The 23,016-nt window shown below is 37.4% G+C and overlaps 1 protein-coding gene across 2 annotated transcripts in view; it reads left to right on the forward strand.

Moving 5' to 3' along the window:
- Positions 1–23,016, forward strand: part of LOC113567925 (complement C3-like) — a 33,075-nt gene that overhangs the window by 5,573 nt on the left and 4,486 nt on the right. Inside the window, exons 6-36 of one of the 2 annotated variants that reach the window (XM_081701232.1) lie at positions 143–225; positions 1,320–1,402; positions 1,792–1,882; positions 2,313–2,415; positions 2,565–2,685; positions 2,934–3,049; positions 4,192–4,338; positions 5,016–5,210; positions 5,350–5,541; positions 7,148–7,300; positions 7,426–7,555; positions 8,365–8,436; positions 8,748–8,942; positions 9,793–9,910; positions 10,812–10,897; positions 11,314–11,456; positions 11,618–11,827; positions 12,547–12,607; positions 12,763–12,849; positions 15,590–15,790; positions 15,965–16,040; positions 18,532–18,691; positions 18,937–19,020; positions 19,218–19,368; positions 19,988–20,217; positions 20,454–20,612; positions 21,340–21,399; positions 21,510–21,600; positions 21,763–21,811; positions 22,305–22,395; positions 22,797–22,883. In XM_081701232.1, the coding sequence (XP_081557358.1) occupies positions 143–225; positions 1,320–1,402; positions 1,792–1,882; positions 2,313–2,415; positions 2,565–2,685; positions 2,934–3,049; positions 4,192–4,338; positions 5,016–5,210; positions 5,350–5,541; positions 7,148–7,300; positions 7,426–7,555; positions 8,365–8,436; positions 8,748–8,942; positions 9,793–9,910; positions 10,812–10,897; positions 11,314–11,456; positions 11,618–11,827; positions 12,547–12,607; positions 12,763–12,849; positions 15,590–15,790; positions 15,965–16,040; positions 18,532–18,691; positions 18,937–19,020; positions 19,218–19,368; positions 19,988–20,217; positions 20,454–20,612; positions 21,340–21,399; positions 21,510–21,600; positions 21,763–21,811; positions 22,305–22,395; positions 22,797–22,883 (3,825 nt within the window). The remainder of the gene's footprint in view (positions 1–142; positions 226–1,319; positions 1,403–1,791; positions 1,883–2,312; positions 2,416–2,564; positions 2,686–2,933; positions 3,050–4,191; positions 4,339–5,015; positions 5,211–5,349; positions 5,542–7,147; positions 7,301–7,425; positions 7,556–8,364; positions 8,437–8,747; positions 8,943–9,792; positions 9,911–10,811; positions 10,898–11,313; positions 11,457–11,617; positions 11,828–12,546; positions 12,608–12,762; positions 12,850–15,589; positions 15,791–15,964; positions 16,041–18,531; positions 18,692–18,936; positions 19,021–19,217; positions 19,369–19,987; positions 20,218–20,453; positions 20,613–21,339; positions 21,400–21,509; positions 21,601–21,762; positions 21,812–22,304; positions 22,396–22,796; positions 22,884–23,016) is intronic. The other variant, XM_026996068.3, reaches the window with a different exon arrangement.

The following is a 23,016-nucleotide window of genomic DNA, read 5'->3' on the forward strand; positions in this document are numbered from 1 at the left end:
TTAATTGATTTTTACAAAATAAAGCACATATTACAATTAATGTTGATTAATATTTGAATTGAAAATTATTTAAGTGTAAATAAAAGTAAAAAATAAAAACTAAAAGTATTCCAAAATGTATAATATCCCCCTATGTTTGTAGACTCCAGATGGATTCATCATTAGCAGAAAGCAGTATCATCCAGGCACAAAAGTGGAAGAGCACAAACTGGGAAATCCCAGCAGGTCAGTTCTGTTGGGAAGCTACTTCCCATTGACTGCTGTCCTACATAGCTCCATGTCCATGACGACACGAAGCAAACATGACGACATGGACTAGGGATCTCCTGACCTAACATACCCAATTCCGATTATTAGTGTATTCTTAGCTCTTTAACTGACTGAATCAGGAATGTAGCTCTCCAGAAGATCTCAGACATAGACTGACATAAAGAAATAATACATTTTTCTTACTGATGAAATATTACTTTTTTGTGTTCTGTTCTAGGTTTTGTTTTTGTTTTGTTTTTTTTATTGAAACCAAATTAGCCTACAGGACAAATAACTTGTTTGCTAAATACAACTACCAAGTTATATTTTGTAATAAATTACATATTTGAGGGTAAAGGAGGCACTTTCCTTGCTTTTTTTAATTTAATGATTTAAGCTTTGAGCGAATACTCATGTTAATGTGCAGTGGAGGCCAGCTGTAGACTTTGAAAATGATCACGTGAGCAATGAGGAAAAAGAGGACAAAGATTTTAATGATGGATCCCTGTGGAGTCACGGCAGCTGCTTCAATTCAATATTTACTGGGTCATGAATGAACTTATTATTACCATATGTATCTGATATTGAATGTACTTATTATTACCATATGTATCTGATATTGAATGTACTTATTATTACCATATGTATCTGATATTGAATGTACTTATTATTACCATATGTATCTGATATTGAATGTACTTATTATTATCATATGTATCTGATATTGCATGTACTAAGCAGGATGCGGGGACGAGTCGCGTATAACAGAAACATACGTTTATTCATACGGAACACAAAGATGTAGCACATAAGCTAACGTAATGTTAAACACCGACACCAGACAACAGAACAATAGGGGGTCTTAAACACACGTAAATGAGGACCATAATTACAAACAGGTGTGACACATGGGGGGTGTGGCCACATGGACGAGCATACATATACACACACACACACACACACACATAAACAAATACACACACACACAAACACGCATGGGGTGGAGGGGCCATACCGTGACAATTATTACCATATTAACTGATATTGCATTTGTTCTTGTGTTTACAAAGGTTTGGCATTTGGAAAATTGCAGCAAGCTTTAAGAATAACCCAAGAAAGAATTTTACAGCAGAGTTTGAAGTTAAAGAGTATGGTAAGACATTTTAGCTTTAATGTTAAAACAAACAAAAAGGAGAGGTTAACTTGGAGTCTGTATCAGTATTGTTTTATTTTAACTGGGTGAGATTACTGCTATTCACAGAGCACTTTTCATACAGTCATAGTAATTCATAATGTATTGAGTGTTTCTGTTTTGTCCTCATTCCAGTTGCTATAAATTGAGCAACTAAATGTAATGGAGGAAAAATTAAAATACATTTAAATGTGCTGTTATATGTGACTGCAATAAAATTGCAATGTTTTCCATACATTCTATAATCTAATTAGGTTTGTGTTCATTGTACTAATATTCTACTTTGTACAGATTTATCAATATATTCCCTTTTGCATATATTTAATGAATATTTTAACCCCTTTTGCTAGTACTTCCCAGTTTTGAAGTGCAGCTGACACCTGAAGACAGTTCCTTCTTCTACATTGATGATGACGAGTTCTCTGTCAGGATTAACGCCAAGTAAGAACTGACACACACGTATGTTTCACTATTTCAGTCACTTTAAGAAACTCACAGTAAATCAGCAATGCCGTCTCCAGTGGGATCCACAAAGTTTCCATCTGTCCATCAGTCCGTCCGTCACATCCCATACCACACACTGTACTATTCATTTATTATGATTCATTTTTCAGATGGGCTCCCTTTTGGAGTCTCACTCCTAGCAAGGTTTTTTCCTTATAAAACTACTATCACATTTGACTTGCTAATGAATGGTCTATACCTGTGTATACCTGATTTGCATGCTATAAACACACTTGTGTCAGCTTATAAAGGGCATGGTCGTTAAACCATAAATGAAACCAGGTGAAATATCTGATTGTTTCTTATGGCTGGTCATAAACTTTATTCTTTTCTTGTGCTGCTGCTGTTTCCTTTTAATTCTTTTAAGGTATTTGTTTGGCAAAGACGTCGAAGGCAGTGCTTTTGTGGTGTTTGGCATTTTCAGTGAAGGCAAAAAGATAAACATTCAAAGCTCCCTTACAAGAGTTAATGTAAGCCAAGGGATATACTGTTTCACACACTTTCATATGAGCATATCTGAAATGTAAAGTAACTCCAGACCAGATAAAATGTCTGTAGAACAGTGCGTGTGCATACAGCTCCTGTTATACTTATTGCCTGAACTCTGTCTGAACCTTAGATTCATAATGGGCAAGGGACAGCAAAGGTTACCCAAGGTCAAATCCTCGAGACTTTTCCAAATATCAGAGGACTTATTGGGAAAACACTCTATATATCTGTTAGTGTACTCACTGATACTGGTAAGTCAAGTGCAGTGCATCAGTCACTTTCTACTGGGGTTCTCCTATTACTGGGGTTCTCCTTCTACTGGGATGCTCCTTCTACTGGGGTTCCACTGGAGATACCACTGCTCTGTGGTAATTTGTTTTGTAAATACATCATTGACATACCATCACTAATCACTAAAATACAAAAAGTTTAAAATATTAGAAAGTAAATTTGACTTCAGAGTTTCCAAACAACTTACAAAATTAATTTTGTGTTTCAGGAAGTGAAATGGTGGAAGCAGAGAGGAGGGGTATTCACATAGTTGAATCCCCCTATATTATCCACTTTACCAGAACTCCCAAATTCTTCAAACCTGGATTGCCTTTTCACTTAATGGTATAGCAATGACATATTAATCTCTCACCAGTATTGATTAATTACATGAGTGCAATAATCAGTCACACACCAGTATTGATTAATTACATGATTGCAATAATCAGTCACACACCAGTATTGATTAATTACATGAGTGCAATGATCAGTCTCAAATTCTCAAAGTTGTCATATGCACCTTAAAGCCCCAGGGAACCAAAGTCTGTGTTTTCTTTCTAATTAGGTTAATAATCTTCTTTGGGCAGAAAATGTAAATATACCAAATTTTCCCGCTGAAAGCTATTTCTCTGCAAATTAACAGTTTTTTTTTCTCAGAATTTCTCCAGTGTAAAATGCATAATTGAAATGTTGGATTATGTGAGGTATTATTTCTTAGGAATTATTTATTTCCTTATCTTGTAGAATCATGATTTAATTCTAAAAATATGAAAATGGACTTTACATTAGGTTACACTGGCATAAGACACAGGGAAATAAGACACAGTAGTCAATGCTAGGCTATTTCAAAGTGAAGTCCATGAAGGATTTTTCCCCCCATGGGGATGGTTGTGCCTATAGTTTCGTCTTCATTGTGATAAAAAAAACATACAAAACTTCCCTTCCACCAGCACTCGTGAACAAGGCCTATCTGGTGAGGCAACTTTAGAATTATTGGCAAAATCCTCATTGGTAGGTTTGTACCTATATGGTTTTATGCTCAGGATTCTCCCTGTTTGTGCCATTATATGAACCAACATGAGTAGTGGTCAGTGATAGCAGGCTGTCAATCAAACATCCTCATATATGTCAATCATATATCCTCACATATTACGATTATGGCCAGAATAACTCTATATCACTGCTATATCATATTTAAGCTTTTTTAGCAGAATTAGCAGAATGTCAAATATTTTAATGACATTTAAACATTTTTAATAATTTTATTTTCCCTGGGACCTTAAAAGCAAATATGGTGTACTACAAATATGTATTATAGAAATACTAGAATACTAGATAATAATTTATTCATGAGACTATAATGAGATTAATTATTAAATAAGTCAAATTCAACATTAATTATTAACAAAATTATAATTATTTCTGGGTTTTTTGTTGTTGTTTTTTTTATTCAGTTTTTACACCCTTTGACCCTCATTGTCCAACAGGTCTATGTAACAAACCCTGATGAGACCCCAGCACAAGGTGTTGATATGTCAATAACCCCAAGCAATATGAAAGCCAAAACAGGTCAGAATGGAATGACCCAGTTCATCATCAACACAGAGAAAGGCAGCAGAAGTCTAGACATTACTGTAAGATTCATTTTATAAACTATTACTTGGAATTTCTTAGTTGGACTGTGACATGCTAACAAGACACTTAACAAACACTAAAAGCCAGAAGCTTGCAAATAGGACAGACCCTGAACTTGATTTTTCGTTATGAGATATGCAGGTTTATGACTATATGACACATGTGTATGTTACACTTTCATCCTCATAAAGGAAAATCTAGGCTTTGTTGACAAGCATCTACAAATTTCACTTTTAAAACATTATTTTTTAAAACTATACTGCAATGCAAGAATTACAGGGCATAATATAAGATTTCTTTCAGAACCCTTAATATACTACTAATACCTGTCCTATTATTTCAGACATATAGTAAGACCTGCTAAAGTACAGAATGCATATTTTCTTGTGAAAACACTATTTGACCCATTTATATATAGCATGGCATTTTTGTTTCTATGAAAATCTTATTGATTCCTGCCTTACATTGTTTCTTAGTAATATTCCGACTCTTAGTAATATTCCGACTTTGTGGAACCTTTTGTAATTAGATGGTAAAGAATAAGAAGCTTGAACACATGCATATAATATACATTGCCAGTCAAAGGGTTATTTTGATTTAACATTTGATATAACAAGGCTCTTCCTTACAGCCTTGAAGCCTTGAGGTAAATGTAATGGTCAATTTGTTCTACCAGGTGCAAACAGAAGCTGACAGACTCACAAAAGAAAGGCAAGCAGTAAAAAAAATGACGGCCCAAGCTTACACTTCCACCTCCACAAACTACCTACATATAGACATACCTAACGGCGAGCTGAAGGTTGGGGATGTTTTCACTATGAAGCTGCATTTCGGCACCAGTTCTAGCGTAAACCAAATCATCACGTGCTTGGTGAGTAACTTGCACAGTAATGCACACATGTACTCAGACATTCAGTCCAGGAGCATTTGATCATGATTAACATCGCCCAGTGATGTGCTTTTGCTGGTGAGGATTATATTGCGCCATGTTTCCACCCTTGATAAACTAGATCTTAAGTAAAGGGCAGATTGTTCGCGCCTTGAGTGAAGAGAGGAAAGGGAATGTCGTACTTGCTGTGCCGATCGACATCACCAAGGACATGGTCCCCTCATTTCGGGTGGTGGCGTATTACCATGTGGGATCCTCTGATGTGGTGTCCGACTCAGTCTGGGTTGACGTGAAGGACACTTGCATGGGAACAGTAGGTCAATTACTAGTCTGTTTTTCCCCATTAAATCAACAAGTCAGAAAATGTCATTCAAATGCATTTAGATTTATTTTGTGAGACTTCCATATAGTTTTCATTGTAAAAGCCATGTCATACTATATGTACAGGGTTCATCTCCAATAACACAACCACATACATAACACAGATCATATATCATACATCCTACAACAAGGCAATTGATTTAAATAATACAATATAATTATGATGTATTGGTATTACCCTAATAAACTGGCAAATTAAAATTATGTTGAAATTGATTCAGGAAATCTTGATTAGATTTTAATTCATCTCAACCATGGCAGCACCAGTGTGGGGTGCTGTAGCTCTTCCTAAGACAGCCATAGCACCGCCCATCATTTAGAATTTGAAAAATAAATAAAAACATTAATAAAACAAACCGAATATTTTTACACTAATACGCATAAAGATAGCACAGGTGATTTGATTCAGCCAGTGGGCACAGCACACATTGAACTTTTGACATTTACTTTCATGTCCTGTTAGCCAGAGTGCAATTGTTTTGTAACTTAGCATGAGCGAGATCATATAGCATCGTTTTTTATTTCATAAAAATGTCCTAAAAGTCCTAAAAGCTGCAACTTGTAAATAGTTGTTATTGATCAACTACCAAAAATTAGAAATGCCACCCACAGACCCACACAACTTTACAATTAATGGAATTTTTATTGATTAAACAGCAATAATATAGTAAATAAAGTATTAAAGGATAGGATGATTTAGGGATATGTGGATATTGAACAGAAAGAAAAAAAAAACAAAAATGAACAAATCGAGACTCATAGTGGACCAAGTTAGATAATTAAACATAATTAATCTTTTTTTTTTGCTTATTAATAAAACAGGGATGAGAGGGAATTAATGGGAACTTATTACTCAGCAGAATGGAGGTATAATGGAATTCCCTTATCTAATTTTAACACGCAAGAATTACAGTTACCCAACCAGCATCAAGAAAAATATAAAAGAATAGTTGTGCCTTATGGTACAACTGGTTTGATCAGGTCGGAACCAGCAGTCCATGTGGGCAGTGGTTGGGCTGTGCTGGCAGTTTGTTCTTTTTTTCCCTAAACTCTAGTTTCAGTTATTATTTTTCTAATTCTTTCTAAAAAATCCCAACACTCTTTATTCTTGGGTTTAACAAGCAGATCTAAAGGGGGAGGGCCTGAGCCTAAGCACACTCCCATCTCATACATATCATGTCATTGTTTCAAAATAGAAGGGTCGAGTTCATCATTGTTCTTGCATAGTTTCAGACCTCATAGTCTTCAAACATGGTTCGCGTAACATAATGGAAGATTTAAATACTTGTGAGGTTTACAGGCAGATAAAATGTATTAAACACATTATGTCACAGTTGGATTCAGTAGAAGGTATTGTGAAATATAAGTCCTTAACACAACAAATTACAATTATGGCCTGAGATAGACACTGATACTGGTCTACATTTTATTAGCTGTTTTTATCAAGGTGACAGAGTTGACATGTTTAGAGTGAATTAAACAAATTCAAAAGGAGATGTAAGCCTTGGGTAACTCCGCTGTTCTTCTGTCACACAAAGCTTAAAGTTGAAAAGGAGGGAACTGACGCATATGAGCCGAATTATGAGATGAGGCTAAAAATCACAGGGAATTCTGGGGCTAATGTGAGCCTGGTAGCTGTGGATAAAGGCATCTATCTCCTCAACAACAAGAACAGACTAACACAGGCCAAGGTCAGTAATTACAAGCAAGCTATAGAAATCATCACTGTTGGTGCATAATTTCATATTCTGAGTGAGACTCCTAGAATGAGAAAGTTCATGTGATGTTGAAATTCTTTCTTGAATTTCACCAATAGATCTGGGATGTCATTGAGAAGCATGACATAGGCTGCACAGCTGGGAGTGGTAAAGACAGTATGGGGGTTTTCTATGATGCAGGTCTGCTGTTCACCTCAGGCACGGCAGGAAGCACAAATGACAGAACAGGTATGGTAAAGGGTCTTTTCAGTCCAACAGCACTAAAGATTTGTTTTTAAAAAAGCACAGGAGCAGAAATATATTGTCTGCTCATTTGCTGATGTTCATGTAGATTTACTGGAAAGGGAATGCTATTAGGTATTATCCCAGATTAATGAGATGTGTCAGGCTTTGCCTCATTATATCTAAAGGTAGTGTAGATCACCATGTTGTAAGGTCCATCCCAGGATTGACAACTCAAAATTGCCATAGCAAGTTAAATGCTTAACTTTCCCCCTTGGGGTGATTTGAAGATAATAAATATAATGGGGGTAAGTAAATTAAGAGATATTAGGATGAGTAAATTAGAAGATATGGGGTGAGTAAATCCATGAAGCTGTCTTGGCAGGTCCCTCTATGTGCCTATGGAGCAGGGATGACTCAGCAATCTGTGAGGTTCAGATGACTCAGTGAGGTTTCTTTCCTTATTACTGCTGTGTCAGTATGTTAACACTTTTCCACTGGCATGGTGCCAGTGCTGTGCTGTACCACCGCAAAATCACAGGGTGCTTGGCCAGAAAAATTGGTGCCATTCTGGCTCCATAGTCTTGCTCTACTCTGGAGCTAACAAACCTATGATGCAAGTGGCTGAAGGGCGGAGTCCAAGTGTCACCTCGTAAAGTTGTTTACCCGCCTTCCCACCATTTATAGCTAAAAGCACGAGAACTGCAGCAAATGCAGCAGTAACGAATTATCAGTGGTCTGTAGAAGAAACAAATGAATTACTTGTGAAACCAATTCCATTTTTCTGTTCTTTTTGTCTGTTTGTCTTTGCAAAGATTTCTCTTGCCCTTCTGAACTAACAAGACGACGCCGTGATGTCACTGTAACACAGCTCAGAAGAACACTGGGTCAGTACAGCTGATAACTGTGGAAATGCTCTTACATGGGGATTATCCATGCTTTGATACCAGCTACAGTATTGCATAGTGTTCCTCTTGCTCCAAAATGCCTGATTAATGTTGATAATATATTGACCAGTGATACACATATACAGTGTCCCACCAAAATGTAAGAGTGTAAGAAACCCTGGCATAACATATCACTGATCAGTATTTAGTTGCCACATAAAAATGGCCATGACCAGTTTTATGGACTAAACCTCACCTCATCTCTCTCATCTTGTACGTGAACATTTACTTGGTGATGACTACGCACACAGTGCATTCTTATAATGAGACACTGAAGCAATGTTGTATGGATGGGATGGTGGAGAACCTTCTGGGCTACACCTGTGAGCAGAGGGCGGAGTATGTGGAGGATGGAGTGGAATGCCATGCAGCCTTCCTGCACTGCTGCCAGAATCTGGCTAAACTCAAAGCAGAGGTGGTGCAAGAGGAGCTGCACCTTGCCAGGAGTAAGAAAGACCCACTGCAACATTTACATCAGTAAAACTTTCACTGTCATTAGTTAAAGGGCCGCTATCATAGAAAACTGAATTTACCTTGCTTATTTAAAATAAAGACTTTTAAAGTAGCATGTAAATATTTTAAAGTAAGTTTAAAAATATAATTAAAGATTTAAAGAATTGTAAAAATAACGTATAAAATATAATATAATATAAAAAAATATAAGAAGTTTCAAAACCTGTTTAAAGGAACCAGTCCATACCAACCATATATGGAATCTAAACTGCAGAAACAGCCAATCTGAAATCACAGCTTATTTTGATGTCATGAGAGCAAAATAATTTACATACTTCTGCCTAGTCAGCCTACAGCAATTTAGCTCCACCTAAAAACTTGCATTGCAGTTTTTGGATGTGTTACAGCTCTGTGCTTTTTGAAAGAGGCACAATACAGGGCAGCCAATGAGAACAGAACTCATTTATCTTATATCTGTCTTAAAGTCACAGTAACAGAAACAGTGTGTTGAATTCTAAGGGATAAAGGGAGATGGGAAAATTGTGTGAAAATTAATTATGAATATTTTTGGAACACAAAGCCAAGCAAACACTGTAATTGGACATCAAGGAAAAATATTAAATAAATGATATTAAATAAATAAGAAAAATGCAGGATATTTGGGCTTTTAAAAGGAGAGCACTTGCATTTCCACTTGCAGGTTTCAATTTGATCTTTTCAGAGGTATTAATATATTAATGCATATACAATATAAATACAAAATACAATATAATACATGGTACATAAAAATGAAAATCTAAAAATATATAGCTAGTTTATTAAAAAAAAAAAATCTTTTTTAAGGTGAGGAATTTGATCTTGATCCCGATGAATACGAGCATGAATCATCACGTTCATTCTTCCCTGAGAGCTGGATGTTGGATGTTGTACAGATTCCTATCTGCAGAAACAATCAGAAATGGTCAGTAGAACCTTATACCACTAGGAATGAATCAGGAAAGAGGCTGATGACAAGAACGTCTTGTTATTCAGTAAATTTCAGGCATATGTTTGGAAGACTGGATGGGTGGAGGTGTCATGTGCACAAGGTCTTTGCTCATCCTAGCATCTACTTATGCCCCAACATACCTACACAGTACATAGTGTGCCTGCTTGACAAATTTCAGAGGGACATAAAGTACACACAGCTATAACTCTAACTTTTACTCTCAAATGATTCACGTGTTGCTAGGATGAAACTGATCTCACAGACATCTAACTAACAAACTACTAGCATTAATGCTATCACAAATCTTGCAGCAAGTAACCAATACCTTTCTAGAAAATTAAATCTGATATTTTACTATTATAGGAAACTGACTGGGTTGTCTTCTTTCAGTTTATGGGTTGGTAGGCACTCCAGATATTTAAATATATGTGCACAAGCACTGGAAAAGTGAAATTTCCATTATATTCCCCTGTTAAAAATCCAGAATAGGGTGAAGCTTTCTTTCTGTCTTTTCTGTTATTTTGTTTGGTGCTGTCTGCAGATCTTTTCCCAATAGTTGTGCTACTTCAGTTCTTTTGTATTACTGCTTGAGGAATACTGATTGTGCCCAGTGTAATAAAATTCCCAGTTTTCTGTATGTCTGCAGTCCACTTCTCCAACTCATCCAGCTTTGTTAATGTCTCCACTCTTCCCCTTTACAAACAAGTACTCACGTCCAGCAGAGATGTAAAGGGGTGCATTCATTAAATCAGTAGCCTTATAAACCCTGCTTAGTGATTCTCACTCACGCAGTATTCCGATATTTGAGTATGGGACACAATGAGATCCAACAGCTGTAAAATGGATTTAAAATAAGATTATTGTCTTCTTCCAGTGTCACGTCTGAAATCATCTCTCGTCATGTTCCAGAGTCCATCACCACATGGGTGATCACTTCCATCAGCATGTCAGATGATTATGGTGAGGGGTGTGCATTGTTTTCTTTGGTTTTAATTGTATATTGTTATGTTTTATGGTGCATTGAACAGATTATTACATATAAATGTGAATAAAGAATATAAATTCACTGTATTGCCTAAATAGCAAAGCTAAACATTCAAGCACCATATATCCATAATCTAAAGAAATATTTTGAAGATGTAATTACTTGGTATACATTATACTTGTTTTGTTTAAAAACAAGACAGTAAAAACTCTTTAAAAAGATCCCAGGTTCTGCAACAAATTTATCAAGAATAAATACATGTACATTTTCATTACATTTATTTTTTAATTTTAAAAAATATTATCAGTGTCATAGCCTTATAAATTACAATAGGAAATGAAAATGTGGAAATTTTGGATTTTTACAAAGGTTGTTTTTTGTATTTCCCTAGGTATATGTGTGGCAGACCCATATGAAATTAGCGTTACAAAGAAGTTCTTCATTGATCTAAAGTTACCTTACTCTGCTGTAGTCAATGAACAAATAGAAATCAAGGCAGTTCTCCACAACTTAAGTGAAAATCAACTTAAAAAGGTTTCTGTCCTCAAAAAGTTACTTCATAAATGTTACATATTTCTCAGATTATTCCCCTGTGCTGTCAAACATAGTGCCCCACCACAAACCAGAGACCGAGTTGCCTAACCTTGTGACCCAGTGCTAGATACCAAAGCCCTGATCTATTTCACCCAACACAGGTTTATGTGGAGCTAAAGGAAACTGCAACCATATGCAGCATGGCCAGCCATAAGCAGAAGTATCGGGAGAGTGTGAAAATGGATCGCAAATCGTCCCGTGCTGTTTCCTTTGTGATCATCCCCTTAGTTGTGGGGGAATTCGACATCGAAGTGAAGGCCCTCACATCAACAGGACTAAGCGATGGTATCCTGAAAAAATTAAAAGTGGTGGTGAGATATTTAATTACATTTTTACTTATATTTAGTTACACTTTTATCTCACTAATTAACCAACTTTCTTAAATCAATTAATTCAGATAGCCAAAGTATGTATTTTTGATAGAAAATTGAACAGATGATTAAAGTCTTACAAATGTCCATATATTTTGCTCCTGTCAAATGGCTGATCTCCAATACACATCTCTCCTTAGATACGGGTGCTATCTTTGTCTTGTTCACTTGACTTCCTTGATGTAATTTCTCAAAATTGTGCAATATTACATTTAAAAGTAAGATTCCTGTAGTGGTTCAAAAAGGCAAGTCATCTTAAAAAAAAACGTCAATTTGTAATGTAAACAGACATTTTTTAAATACAGGAGCTAAACGTTGTGCCATTAAAAATAATAAACATTTTTTTAAATGATTGTTAAAAGAACATCTTTACATATGCAAGTTGACTTAAAAGTATGTGTGTTATATATATATATATATATATATATATATATATAAAGTATGTGTGTAATATATATATATATATATATATATAAAAGTATGTGTGTAATATATATATATATATATATATATATATATATATATATATATATATATATATATATATATATTTGAATCTCTCTGTATAGGGAGGTGGATGGCGGAGAGAGGGATCTTAGAATGACTGTGTGGAAATGGTATTTACTTTTTATTTACCTGTTTGTTTGTGTCTGGAACAGACCCAGGGAGTGCTGACATTTACTGGAGAGATATCTGTAATTCTACATCCTGCAAAATTTGGTAAGTGACAACAGGAGCTGAGGCCAGTGCAGATTCCTTAACAGTGCCTCTCGTGGTGTAAATCTTCTGCCCTACAGTTTGGTTTGGTTTGCTCACACTATAGCACCAGGTTGCAGGGAATCAACATGTGTTGTTCTCAAATGTGTCTTTATCAGGAGGAGTGCAGAGATCAGAAATTAAGAGGCCCTTACTGAAGAATCGAATGCCAGGCACAGACGCTCACACATACATAGCTGTTACAGGTAAACCACCGACATGCTCAAAAGCCCACCTGAACCCAAGGCACTTTGGACATGTTACTCCTCTGGTCAGAAAATACCAGGGATGAAGAATAAAGTAGGAATATACCAGAGGTGGGCAGTAACGCATTGCATCTACTTTTGTTACATTTACTTAAGTACCTTTTTTTTAACAAATTGTACTTTTAAAAGCTGTTTTAAAAGAGGGTACTTTATACGCTAATTCGAGTACGTTTGCAAGATCAAAAATACAAAAGTACTTTTACTGTTATATTTCGGTGACATTTTAAAATAATTTTTACAGTTTCACCACAACCTGTCAAGTGTGTAAGGGTTGGTGAAATCCCTAAAGATGATCACTGAATGTCGCCGTTTACTTCAGTAAGTTAGACAACTGAACGACATGACGAACAGCGAATAGGAACATTTTCCTGCGTGGGACTCAAATTACAGTTATGAAAAGTAACTCGCAATATATTATTTTCTTTACGGATCACATATCTGTGTGTGAAATTGGTGCTCTCTCCCAATTATTAATATGAAGGTGTGATCCGATATCAATGATATTCTGAGGAAAAAATGGCTAGCCAGATATGAAGATAAACTATAAGCAACAGAAAAATAAAGCATCTGAACTGAACTCATAGCAATAATGCATGCCCTAGTTTGAGGCATGTTTTCGAGATTATAACGGTTGCATGGTTCTAAAAATTAAGGTTTGTTATTGATTTTATATATTTAAATTTATTTTAACCACATGCGGACGGAGCTCTTAGCTATGCAACGTAGCATATCTAGCTAGCTAGCCAGCTGGTCTGGCTAATCAGTCACCTAATTGCCGTGCAAATATAATGACAAATATGTCTAATCAATTAACTACCTTGGACAAGCGCTCAGAATATTCCCACAGACTGTACTAATCACAAAGTGATCACCAAGTCCAATGCGATGCTAGTGGCTTGTGTTACATGCACAATATTTAGCCAATATGAAAAAACTCATGTAGCTTAAACAACACCCAAACTAAGTAGGACAGACCCACAGCAAAGAAAAACAGCTGTTTAGCACGCTGAATCCAACTATGTTTTCGGTTAATTTTAGCCATTATATTTACATCTACATGTATGAGTTAACAGACGTGATCTACCAAAGTGCTTTTAACTGTGTACTTCGAACCGATTATACTCATATATCGTTATGTATAGTAGGAAAAACGGGACCAGGAAAGTGGAGCCCCTCTGAGTTGGCAAACTAATGCTGTACTCTGAAGAGAGATGTTCCTCAGGCCAAATATTGGAGAAATTCTTAAACATTTACAAGATTGTACATATTTTTCATGTAATAACAGCATTATTTATGAATAAGTAATATATATGTAACGGCCCGAGTGCCACAAGGCGAGGGGCAGGACGCACAGACTCCTTTGACGTGGACAGACATTTATTAACATATAACGAAAACAACAGTGGCACTCACGCATGACATAAACGGTGAACATCTACATACATATCAAAGACCGACAGAACTGCTCTCCACGACGTGGGTTTATATACACAAAGACAAAACACTAACCCGGTGCAGGTGGGCAGGCGTGGTTACAAATAAACAAAGATCCTCCCACTGCACGTGGCGGGCCAAACCACGTGATTCGCGGGAGGCGAGCGTTTCGTGACAATATAGTTATTTTACATTTCATTTAAAAATCATGCTTGAGAGAAACATCTATAAAGAACTACGAGCAACACGTGTGTTTATATGAGTTTCGATGAAGGAATTTGCTACTTGAGTAGTCTTTTTAACAGATGCTTTCTTAATTTTACATCAATAATGATTTAAATGACTACTTTTACTTCTAATTGAGTAAATATTATTTTAAAGTAACACTACTTTTACTTGAGTACAGTTTTCGGCTACTCTACCCACCTCTGGAGTATACCTATAAAATGCTGCATATTGTTTGTTTGTTAGTCAAAGATGATAAGGTCTCGCAACCATTCCAAAGCCTGGGAATGTGTAGCATATATGTTTTCTAAAAACGTGATTACTCAGACTGGTTAAAAATGGTATGCAAGGAATCTATTGGAACATTGTCATAGTTTCACCATCACTAACATCACAGTTCCCTTGGCTTCCATCTTTGTTTGTCTGTGCTCCCTGTCTCCACCCTCAGCCTCTATCATTCCCTGTACTTTATTATCCTCAGGTCTACATTTACAGCATTCAGCTAATACCTTTATCCAAAACAAACTTACAATTATATAAGTGGGAACTTTGTAGTGGTGGGGCTTGAACTGGCAACCTTCACAGTACTAGACTAGTACCTTAACCAACATGCTAATACTGGCTGTATGCTCTATGTAGCTACTGCTCATTGCTCTATGTATCTATGTGTTTGCTTGTTTGTGTTGTCAGCTCTTTGTCCTGTTCGAGATATGTTTTCGTGTGTCTGGTTGTGTTCGGTTCCTTCCTGTTTTGCTTTCAGTTTTCCTTGATTTGTTCCATGTTAGTGTTTTGTTTGATCTTTTGTGTTTCTGTCATTCGGTAAACTTGGCTTGTGTTTGTATCATGCTCCATGACTTGCTTTCCAAATGTGACAAATATAAATAAATGACAATTTTTTTTTTTTAAATGTAAACTAGAAATAGGTGAACCTTTGACACAGATAGAGTGGGTGGAATACATTTGAACCTAGTGGGGAGAGTTTCCATGGTAACCTAATGTGCGTGTACATGTGCATATGCAGGAAAACCATTGGCGAAGCTAATAAATGATGCCATCAGTGGTGCGGGTCTAGATAAACTCATTACAGAGCCAAAAGGCTGTGGAGAACAAAACTTGATGGCTATGGTCCTGCCACTCATTGCAACCCACTATCTTGACAAAACCAAGAAGTGGAATGAAGTGGGGGACCTGCGACCTAAAGCCCTCGGTTACATTTATACAGGTTGGTGAATTCCAATATTATTATTTTTATGACACAAATCGTGATTGACACTGTGATCTTTTTTTTTTTAAGTCAATATTATGTCATAAAATGCTACTGTTAGAATAATCCATGATTACTAAATAGCATTTTTAATATGCATGTCTTTTTTGGGACTGTTTCTATCCATCTCAGGCTATAACAATGAGCTTATATATCGCAAACCAGACAGTTCTTTTGCAATTTTCTCTAATCGTCCAGGCAGCACTTGGTGAGTTATTTTCCATTTGCTCAGATTCTTTTATCTATTTCTCTGTCAGAGTATTCAAGGACTCTGAGTACTCTTAGTTTTACATTCATTCTTTGTTTCCTGGTTGCTTTTTCTGTATTTGCCTTATATTGAAGGCAAATCCAAAAACATAGTCCATCAAACATTCCAGGATTACAAAGCCATTTAAGTCAGTAACGAGACAGGGTAAACACAGGGTTTAAATACACAAGACAGTGAGAACAAGCAAGAAATACCTCAAACCAATAAGGTGTGAAAAAATGAAACAAGGGACTAAACCAGGAAGAGAACCAAAACAAAGGAACACATGGCAGGTTGCTAAGGGAACTACAATGGCAGAGAAGGGGCGCCATGACAGAAGCCAGCAGTTGTTTAATCATTTTTCTGAAGCCCCGTGCCAAAGGTCTTTTGTCTTTTTATCACTTCCCAGGGTGCCAGTGTTGTGGATTTTGTTTTTGTGGATTTTGTTCTTGTGGTTTGGCAATGATCTTCTAGTCCTGTTCTCCATTAGTCACTTTTCCTTCAAGTTCTTTTTATTCATGTTGTATCAGATGTTTGGGCCCGTATTCATGTGTGTATAGTTTGAGCTCTGGATTGCCCTACTTTCGGTTTGTTTGCCTGTTTTCTATCCCCAACTGGGTATCTCAGAGGAGATAGAGAAACTAATGTGTTGGACTTTAGCTTTATTGTTTTAAGTTTCATCTGATTCAGTAATGATCCTGGCGTTTGACATCGAAAATGTCAAGTTCCTCTAAGCTCTAAGGTTTCTTTGTGACGATGCCCAAGTGTCGCAGGGCGGGGAGCAGGATGCACAGGCAAAACACTAACCCGGTGCAGCTGTGTGCAGGCGTGTTTACCAATAAACAAACAAGACCCTCCCACTGCACGTGGTGGGCCAAACCACGTGACTCGCGAGATGCAAGTGTTCCATGACAGAACGCGCCTCCAAGGGGCGCTGCTCCTGACGCATCCTTCCTGGCAATGCGAACCTCAGGCTGCCGTGTACACGTATACACAAACACACATGACATGTACAACACAGCCTGGTACCCACCCCACCCTAGGCAGGCTAGGAGCCACCCACAAGGGAGACCTCTCCGTAGAAGGGAGAAAGGCGGAGTTCGTGCCTCTCTCAGGGCAGTCCAGTACACTCCAAATAACACGACGATGAGCCTGTAGACACACAAACGGCGCAAATACACACAAACAGAAGTGCCTCTACACAAACACATACGGCTCTGTGCTACAACGCCTCCTATCAGCGCAGGCGCTGTATACGTGTCCCTGACCTCAATGGACATGCAGGGGTGCACATCCGCCCCGGTTCCAACCGTGATCCTGCCCCAAACTGCTTCCGAGCGTCCCAGAAGCAGATTGCTTCCGAGGCCTTGAGCGGACCCCTCCAGTCTTGCTGGTGAGTCCTTACAAGGGAAGGAACTCGGGCTCTGCCAGTTAGAGAGCTCGATGGCTGCACCAAACCGCCCTCTTCACGGTCCTCGTGGAGCACATCAGTACTCCTGGCCCGATAGCCACAGGCCCCCCCAAGAAATTCCCAGGGGTGTTCCCCTCCACCTCCGGAATGGATGCAAACATCGGTTGCGGTCCTTTCCCCAATATCCAGGGATCCAGGTAGCAGTGCAGGAGGTGTCTACGCACGTCCCGCCAGGAAGTCCATCTTGTGGCGTGGGAACTGGCGTCCTGTGGTGGTCGGTCATTCTGTGATTATGCCCGAGTGCCACAGGGCGAGGAGCAGGACGCACAGACAAAACACTAACCCGGTGCAGGTGTGTGCAGGCGTGGTTATCAATAAACAAGCAAGACCCTCCCACTGCACGTGGCGGGTCAAACCACGTGACTCACAAGAGGCGAGCGTTACATGACATTCTTAAAACCTCAATTTTAACTACACATTATTACCCCAGTTCTCAGGTTCTTCCACTGACTTCCATTCAGCTTCAGGATTGACCTAAAATGTTCCTACTTGTTTAAAGAATACTACATGGCTTAGGACCTTGCATGTCAGACATGCTAAAAGAATGTCATGTCAGTAGGCCTCTAGACCAAAAAGCAATGGTCAACTACTTCACCAATTTGGTAAGCCAACTTTTAGCTACCCACAGCTGGAACCCACTTTTTCAAAAGGTCATGAAGGTCATTCACAAATTTTTAAAACCATTTTTAAATCCAGTCTGTTTTCCAGTGCTTTTTATTAGTTATTCATTGTAATCATTACATTTCTTCTTTTAATTACTGTGGACCTTTTTTATAACTAATTTATTTTAGTCTTTGTGTAAAGTACTTTAAATTGTCTTTGTATATTTGCTATGCAAATAACTGTTGCTGCATTGTCTAGGTTTATACTTCTTTCACATTTTTTATGACACTCTTTGTTTTGAGATATGATTTTTTTTTTTTCACTGCAGGCTATACCATGTATGTTTTCATTCTGCTAACTGTCGTGCTTTCCCTGTAGGCTAACTGCATATGTTGTCAGAATGTTCAGCATGGCAAGCGAGCTGGTTCACATAGAGAAAAACTTTATCTGTGACGCCATCAAGTGGCTGATTCTGAAAACACAGATGCCTAACGGTGTCTTCAAAGAGGTGGAGAGTGTCTCCTCAAGTGCTATGGGGGTAAGCAACTACAGCACGCTGCGATGTTTTCAGGGTTTTGTTTGATTTTTGATTTTTGATTTTTTAATACCAAAGAAACCTATGAGCATATCTTCATTACACAAGTCCTTCCAGGGGATGCACTGAAACAGATCTTTCAGAGGTTTTGCGGTGAAACTAGTGCCTATTATACACATCAGTGCATTATAAATAATGCTGCAATATTTGACTCTTTTTTGTTTGTTTGTTTGTTTTTTCTTATAAAGGGTAAAGCTACACAACTGACAATGACAGCTTTCGTTCTCATCGCAATACAGGAGGGAAACATAATTTGTAGTCAATCAGTAACTGTAAGTGGCCAGAAAACAAAAGTATAGATGCATACACACATACATACACACACACACACACACACACACACACACACACACACACACACACACACACACATACACACACACACACTAACCATCAGGAATGATGTTCTTTGTGTGTGATCTCATACTTGTCCCATGTGCTCCTCTAAAGTTATCTTGACCTTCTTCAGAGTCTTCACAGCAGCATTGGCAAGGCAGTTAAATACATCGAAGACAATATTGGTTCTACATCTGATCCTTACGCTGCTGCCATAGCTTCATACGCTCTGGCTAATGCTGGCAAACTGAAGTATGATGTATTGTTCAAGTTTGCCTCACAAGGTAGGCCAGATGTCTAACAATTCAACATGCATGGCATGTTTTTAAAGTGGGAGCAAACAGGAGACTCATGCAGTGTATAAAGGTGTGTTTTAACAATGCAGTCAGACTGGAGCAAGGTGATAAACTGAAAACAAAATTCTTCATATCAAATTATTTAGCAAAGTAGCTAGCAAAACTAGCTTTTGTCTGGGCTTGCATAGATACAAAAATGAACTTCAACTATGTTCTTACAATGAAATTCAGACAATTCAACTGAGTGCTCAGACAACTGAGTGCTATTACCTTGTGTTTTGGACAGTTCAGTCAGACAAATAAGACAATTTATCTTGGATTTCAGACTGTCAGTGTTTCTGTGATTCAAACATTTGCAACACAGTGCTTACTGATAGTGACCTTGAGTTCCGTCTTTAGTCAGTCAGGTTTGTCAGGTTTTCATGTAGTACATTGATAAATCAATTCTTTGCATAGTGGTGATAGTATAACCATGATAATCACCACAATTTGTATTTGTGTGTGTGTGTGTGTGTGTGTGTGTGTGTGTGTGTGTGTGTGTGTGTGTGTGTGTGTGTGTGTGTGTGTGTGTGTGTGTGTGTGTGTGTGTGTGTGTGTGTGTACATAGATGGTAGTCATTGGCCAGTTAGCGAAAGTCACCTTTTCACACTGGAGGCTACTGGCTATGCCCTCATGTCCCTTGTCAAGGTTTCTGAATTTACCAAAGCATCACGCATTGTGAACTGGCTAAAGGTCAACCAGAGATTTCAAGGTGGCTACCAGTCCACACAGGTGAGATCTGTATGTGGCTACCAGTCCACACAGGTGAGATCTGTATGTGGCTACCAGTCCACACAGGTGAGATTTGTATGTGATTGTCAGTCCACATGGGTGAGATGCTTCATCTGCTGGGGTAGATCAGAAAACAAGCCCAATACTATTAAATAACTGTAGCCAACAATTGAGAGGATTTGTTCCTCTTGAATAGAGTAAAAAGATCTGTACATGAATATGTATACCTGTCCAATGGCCTGGTATTTAGTCGCATACCAATCTAATAAATCTGTTTGATCCGACGCTCTCCTCTTCCCCAGGCTACTGCTGTGGTCTTTGAAGCTTTAGCAAAGTACATAACAGAGAAACCACCCGTTTATGAAGGAGATATGAATGTAATTGTCAAATCCACTGCAAGATCAACCATTTTTAAAGGACTCTTCTCCAAAACAACTGGAGGTCTACAGCGCACAGACAAGGTAAGGAGAGATGGAGGGATTCTCATCATTTAAAGTTTGAAGACGCTTTTGTCACATTGAACTACACTTTAATTTCGGTTATGGTAAACAATTAAGATACTTGACAAGGGCAAACTGTAGGCATGTTTTTGTGCCTTTGTCACTTGTTAATGACCACATCAAAAAAACTTTTACTTAGCTCAAAAGTATTGTATGGTCTTGGGTTTTTTCATTTGGAAAAAACAAGATAGTGATGTTTCATCAAATACAACATTTCAGGACTAACCTTACTTAATTTCAGCTGCTAATATCTCCAACCTCCTTCATTATATGAACTATGTTCCCTATAATCCTCCTGTTCATTCCTAGTCCCATGTGTATTAATTCTACTTGTTGTCTATTCTGTCATGGATGTGTATATTACCTGTGTATATTAACTCCCTTGTTTGTCATTTTTCAAAGTGTTGTTCAGTCTTATCTAGCATTTCTAAGTCATTATGGTCTTTTCTGCTGTGTTTGTGGTTTGGACTGTTCATTCACCTCAATTTTGGATTATGCTTTCTGTTTCTTATTAAAACCTTTTTTTTTGCAGAACCTGCTCTCAATTCTGCTTCTGCCTGTGAAATCTGAGAATTTTGGACATGCTATGTATATGTTATGAAGGGTTAAACACAGAATTAGCCACATTCACATAAAGTGTTACCACATTTTGTTAAGTTTAATGCATTGCATGAATTGCATTGAACAGTTCCTGGCAGGAGGTGACTTAACAGTGACAGCTTCTGGACATGGAGAAGGAAGCATAAAAGTGAGCAAACCGCTGAAGCTTATACTTTATGGAACAATAAGAAATAAAGCAGGCAGACATATCTAATGGGCATTTTGTCATCAGCTCACTGGTGCTTTAATTTATTCAAGGTAATCACCATATATTACACCAGACCTGAGAAAAATGCCACCCAGTGCAACAACTTTGAGCTGGACGTTAAAATTACCAGAGACGCAGCAAGTATGTATAAATATACTAAGGCCTTTGGTTTGGTGTTGTTTTTCTTTTGTGTTTTGCATCAAAGTAACTTAGTTCAGAATTTAATGGCATACTTTAGAAAAGCAACTCTGAAGCTATTTTCTTCATGATTGCTTAATTCTATGCTGTCACTCTATTTTGCAGCTTCTTATGACCAGGCACTCAAGAGTTATACACTCACCATTAAGACAAAGTAAGCTCAGTACATAATTTGCTTTACATACAAAGGAATACAATGGGGTTTTTTTGGGGTTTTTTTTTTTTTTTTACAATGGTACTAATAATGATTGTCTGTCTTAATCTCAGTTTTTTGATGAGGAGACATAACGCGAAGTAAATTACATTAGTCAAATGACCAAAACTTACACGTCAGTTAACTTTTTTTACATCTAGAAGGAAAAAATGACCACCTATGTGGTTAGCAACAATAATAGCCTGTTTTAAGATGATAAAACATGGATATAAATTAATTTTTCAAAATTCCTTAAAATATTTAAATGGTAATTTTTAAGAAAATATTGTGAACTGTCACCCTGTTCAGATTAACACCTGTGTCACCTCAGATTCAAAATACAGAGTCAACATTATTGAAATTACAAGACCTGGTGCCCTCCATCTACTTCACTTAGCCTGTAAAGGTTACATTGGGCGATCTGTAAAGTTCTCACTGGGAGATCTGTTCTTAGGTTCCTGAACAAAGGACGAAATGCTGCAATGACCATTCTTGATGTTGGCATGTTGACAGGGTTTGTACCGGACACATCTGATCTAAAAAAGGTATGAGGTCAATTCAGAGAAAATAATAAATCTTACACCTGTGGCACTTCCCTGTGAGCCCTGATTCTGTGTTCCTTCCTGCAGTGTTGGGAGGCATTTGTTTCAATTCTGCACAAGTCCAAAAATTTAATTTCTTAAAGTACTCCATAACAAAGAAAATAACCTAATTAGTAGAATCATTGCTAATCCAGTCAGAAACACATCACATGAACAGGAAGTGGAGACATTTAATATAAAATGACATAAAACAGTCAGAAGTTAATAATAAACTCTCTCTCTAGTTTTTTTTTTTTTACATCCTGAGATCTATCATCAAAAATAAAATTAAGATTGTTAGAAGAATTGTTTGTCATTGAGATTAAGTTCAGTGTTTGCAGAAGCATTTTGCATTTTTTTTTCAGCTGATGGGAAAGGACAAGTACATTGAGGGGTTTGATTTGGACAAGCAACTTTCAGAGCGAGGATCCCTCATCATCTACCTGAAAAAGGTAACAGAACACTCTCAACTCATTATCAAGTTATATTAACAAGATGAGATGTTCTATAAATCCAGAAAACGTTTATAACAAAAATGTGGCAACATGGTTATGACATAATTTAATGTGAAAAGTCAACATGTCC

Source organism: Electrophorus electricus, chromosome 18, assembly GCF_041902795.1.
Source record: "Electrophorus electricus isolate QZ-2024a chromosome 18, ASM4190279v1, whole genome shotgun sequence".
Taxonomy (NCBI): Eukaryota; Metazoa; Chordata; class Actinopteri; order Gymnotiformes; family Gymnotidae; genus Electrophorus; species Electrophorus electricus.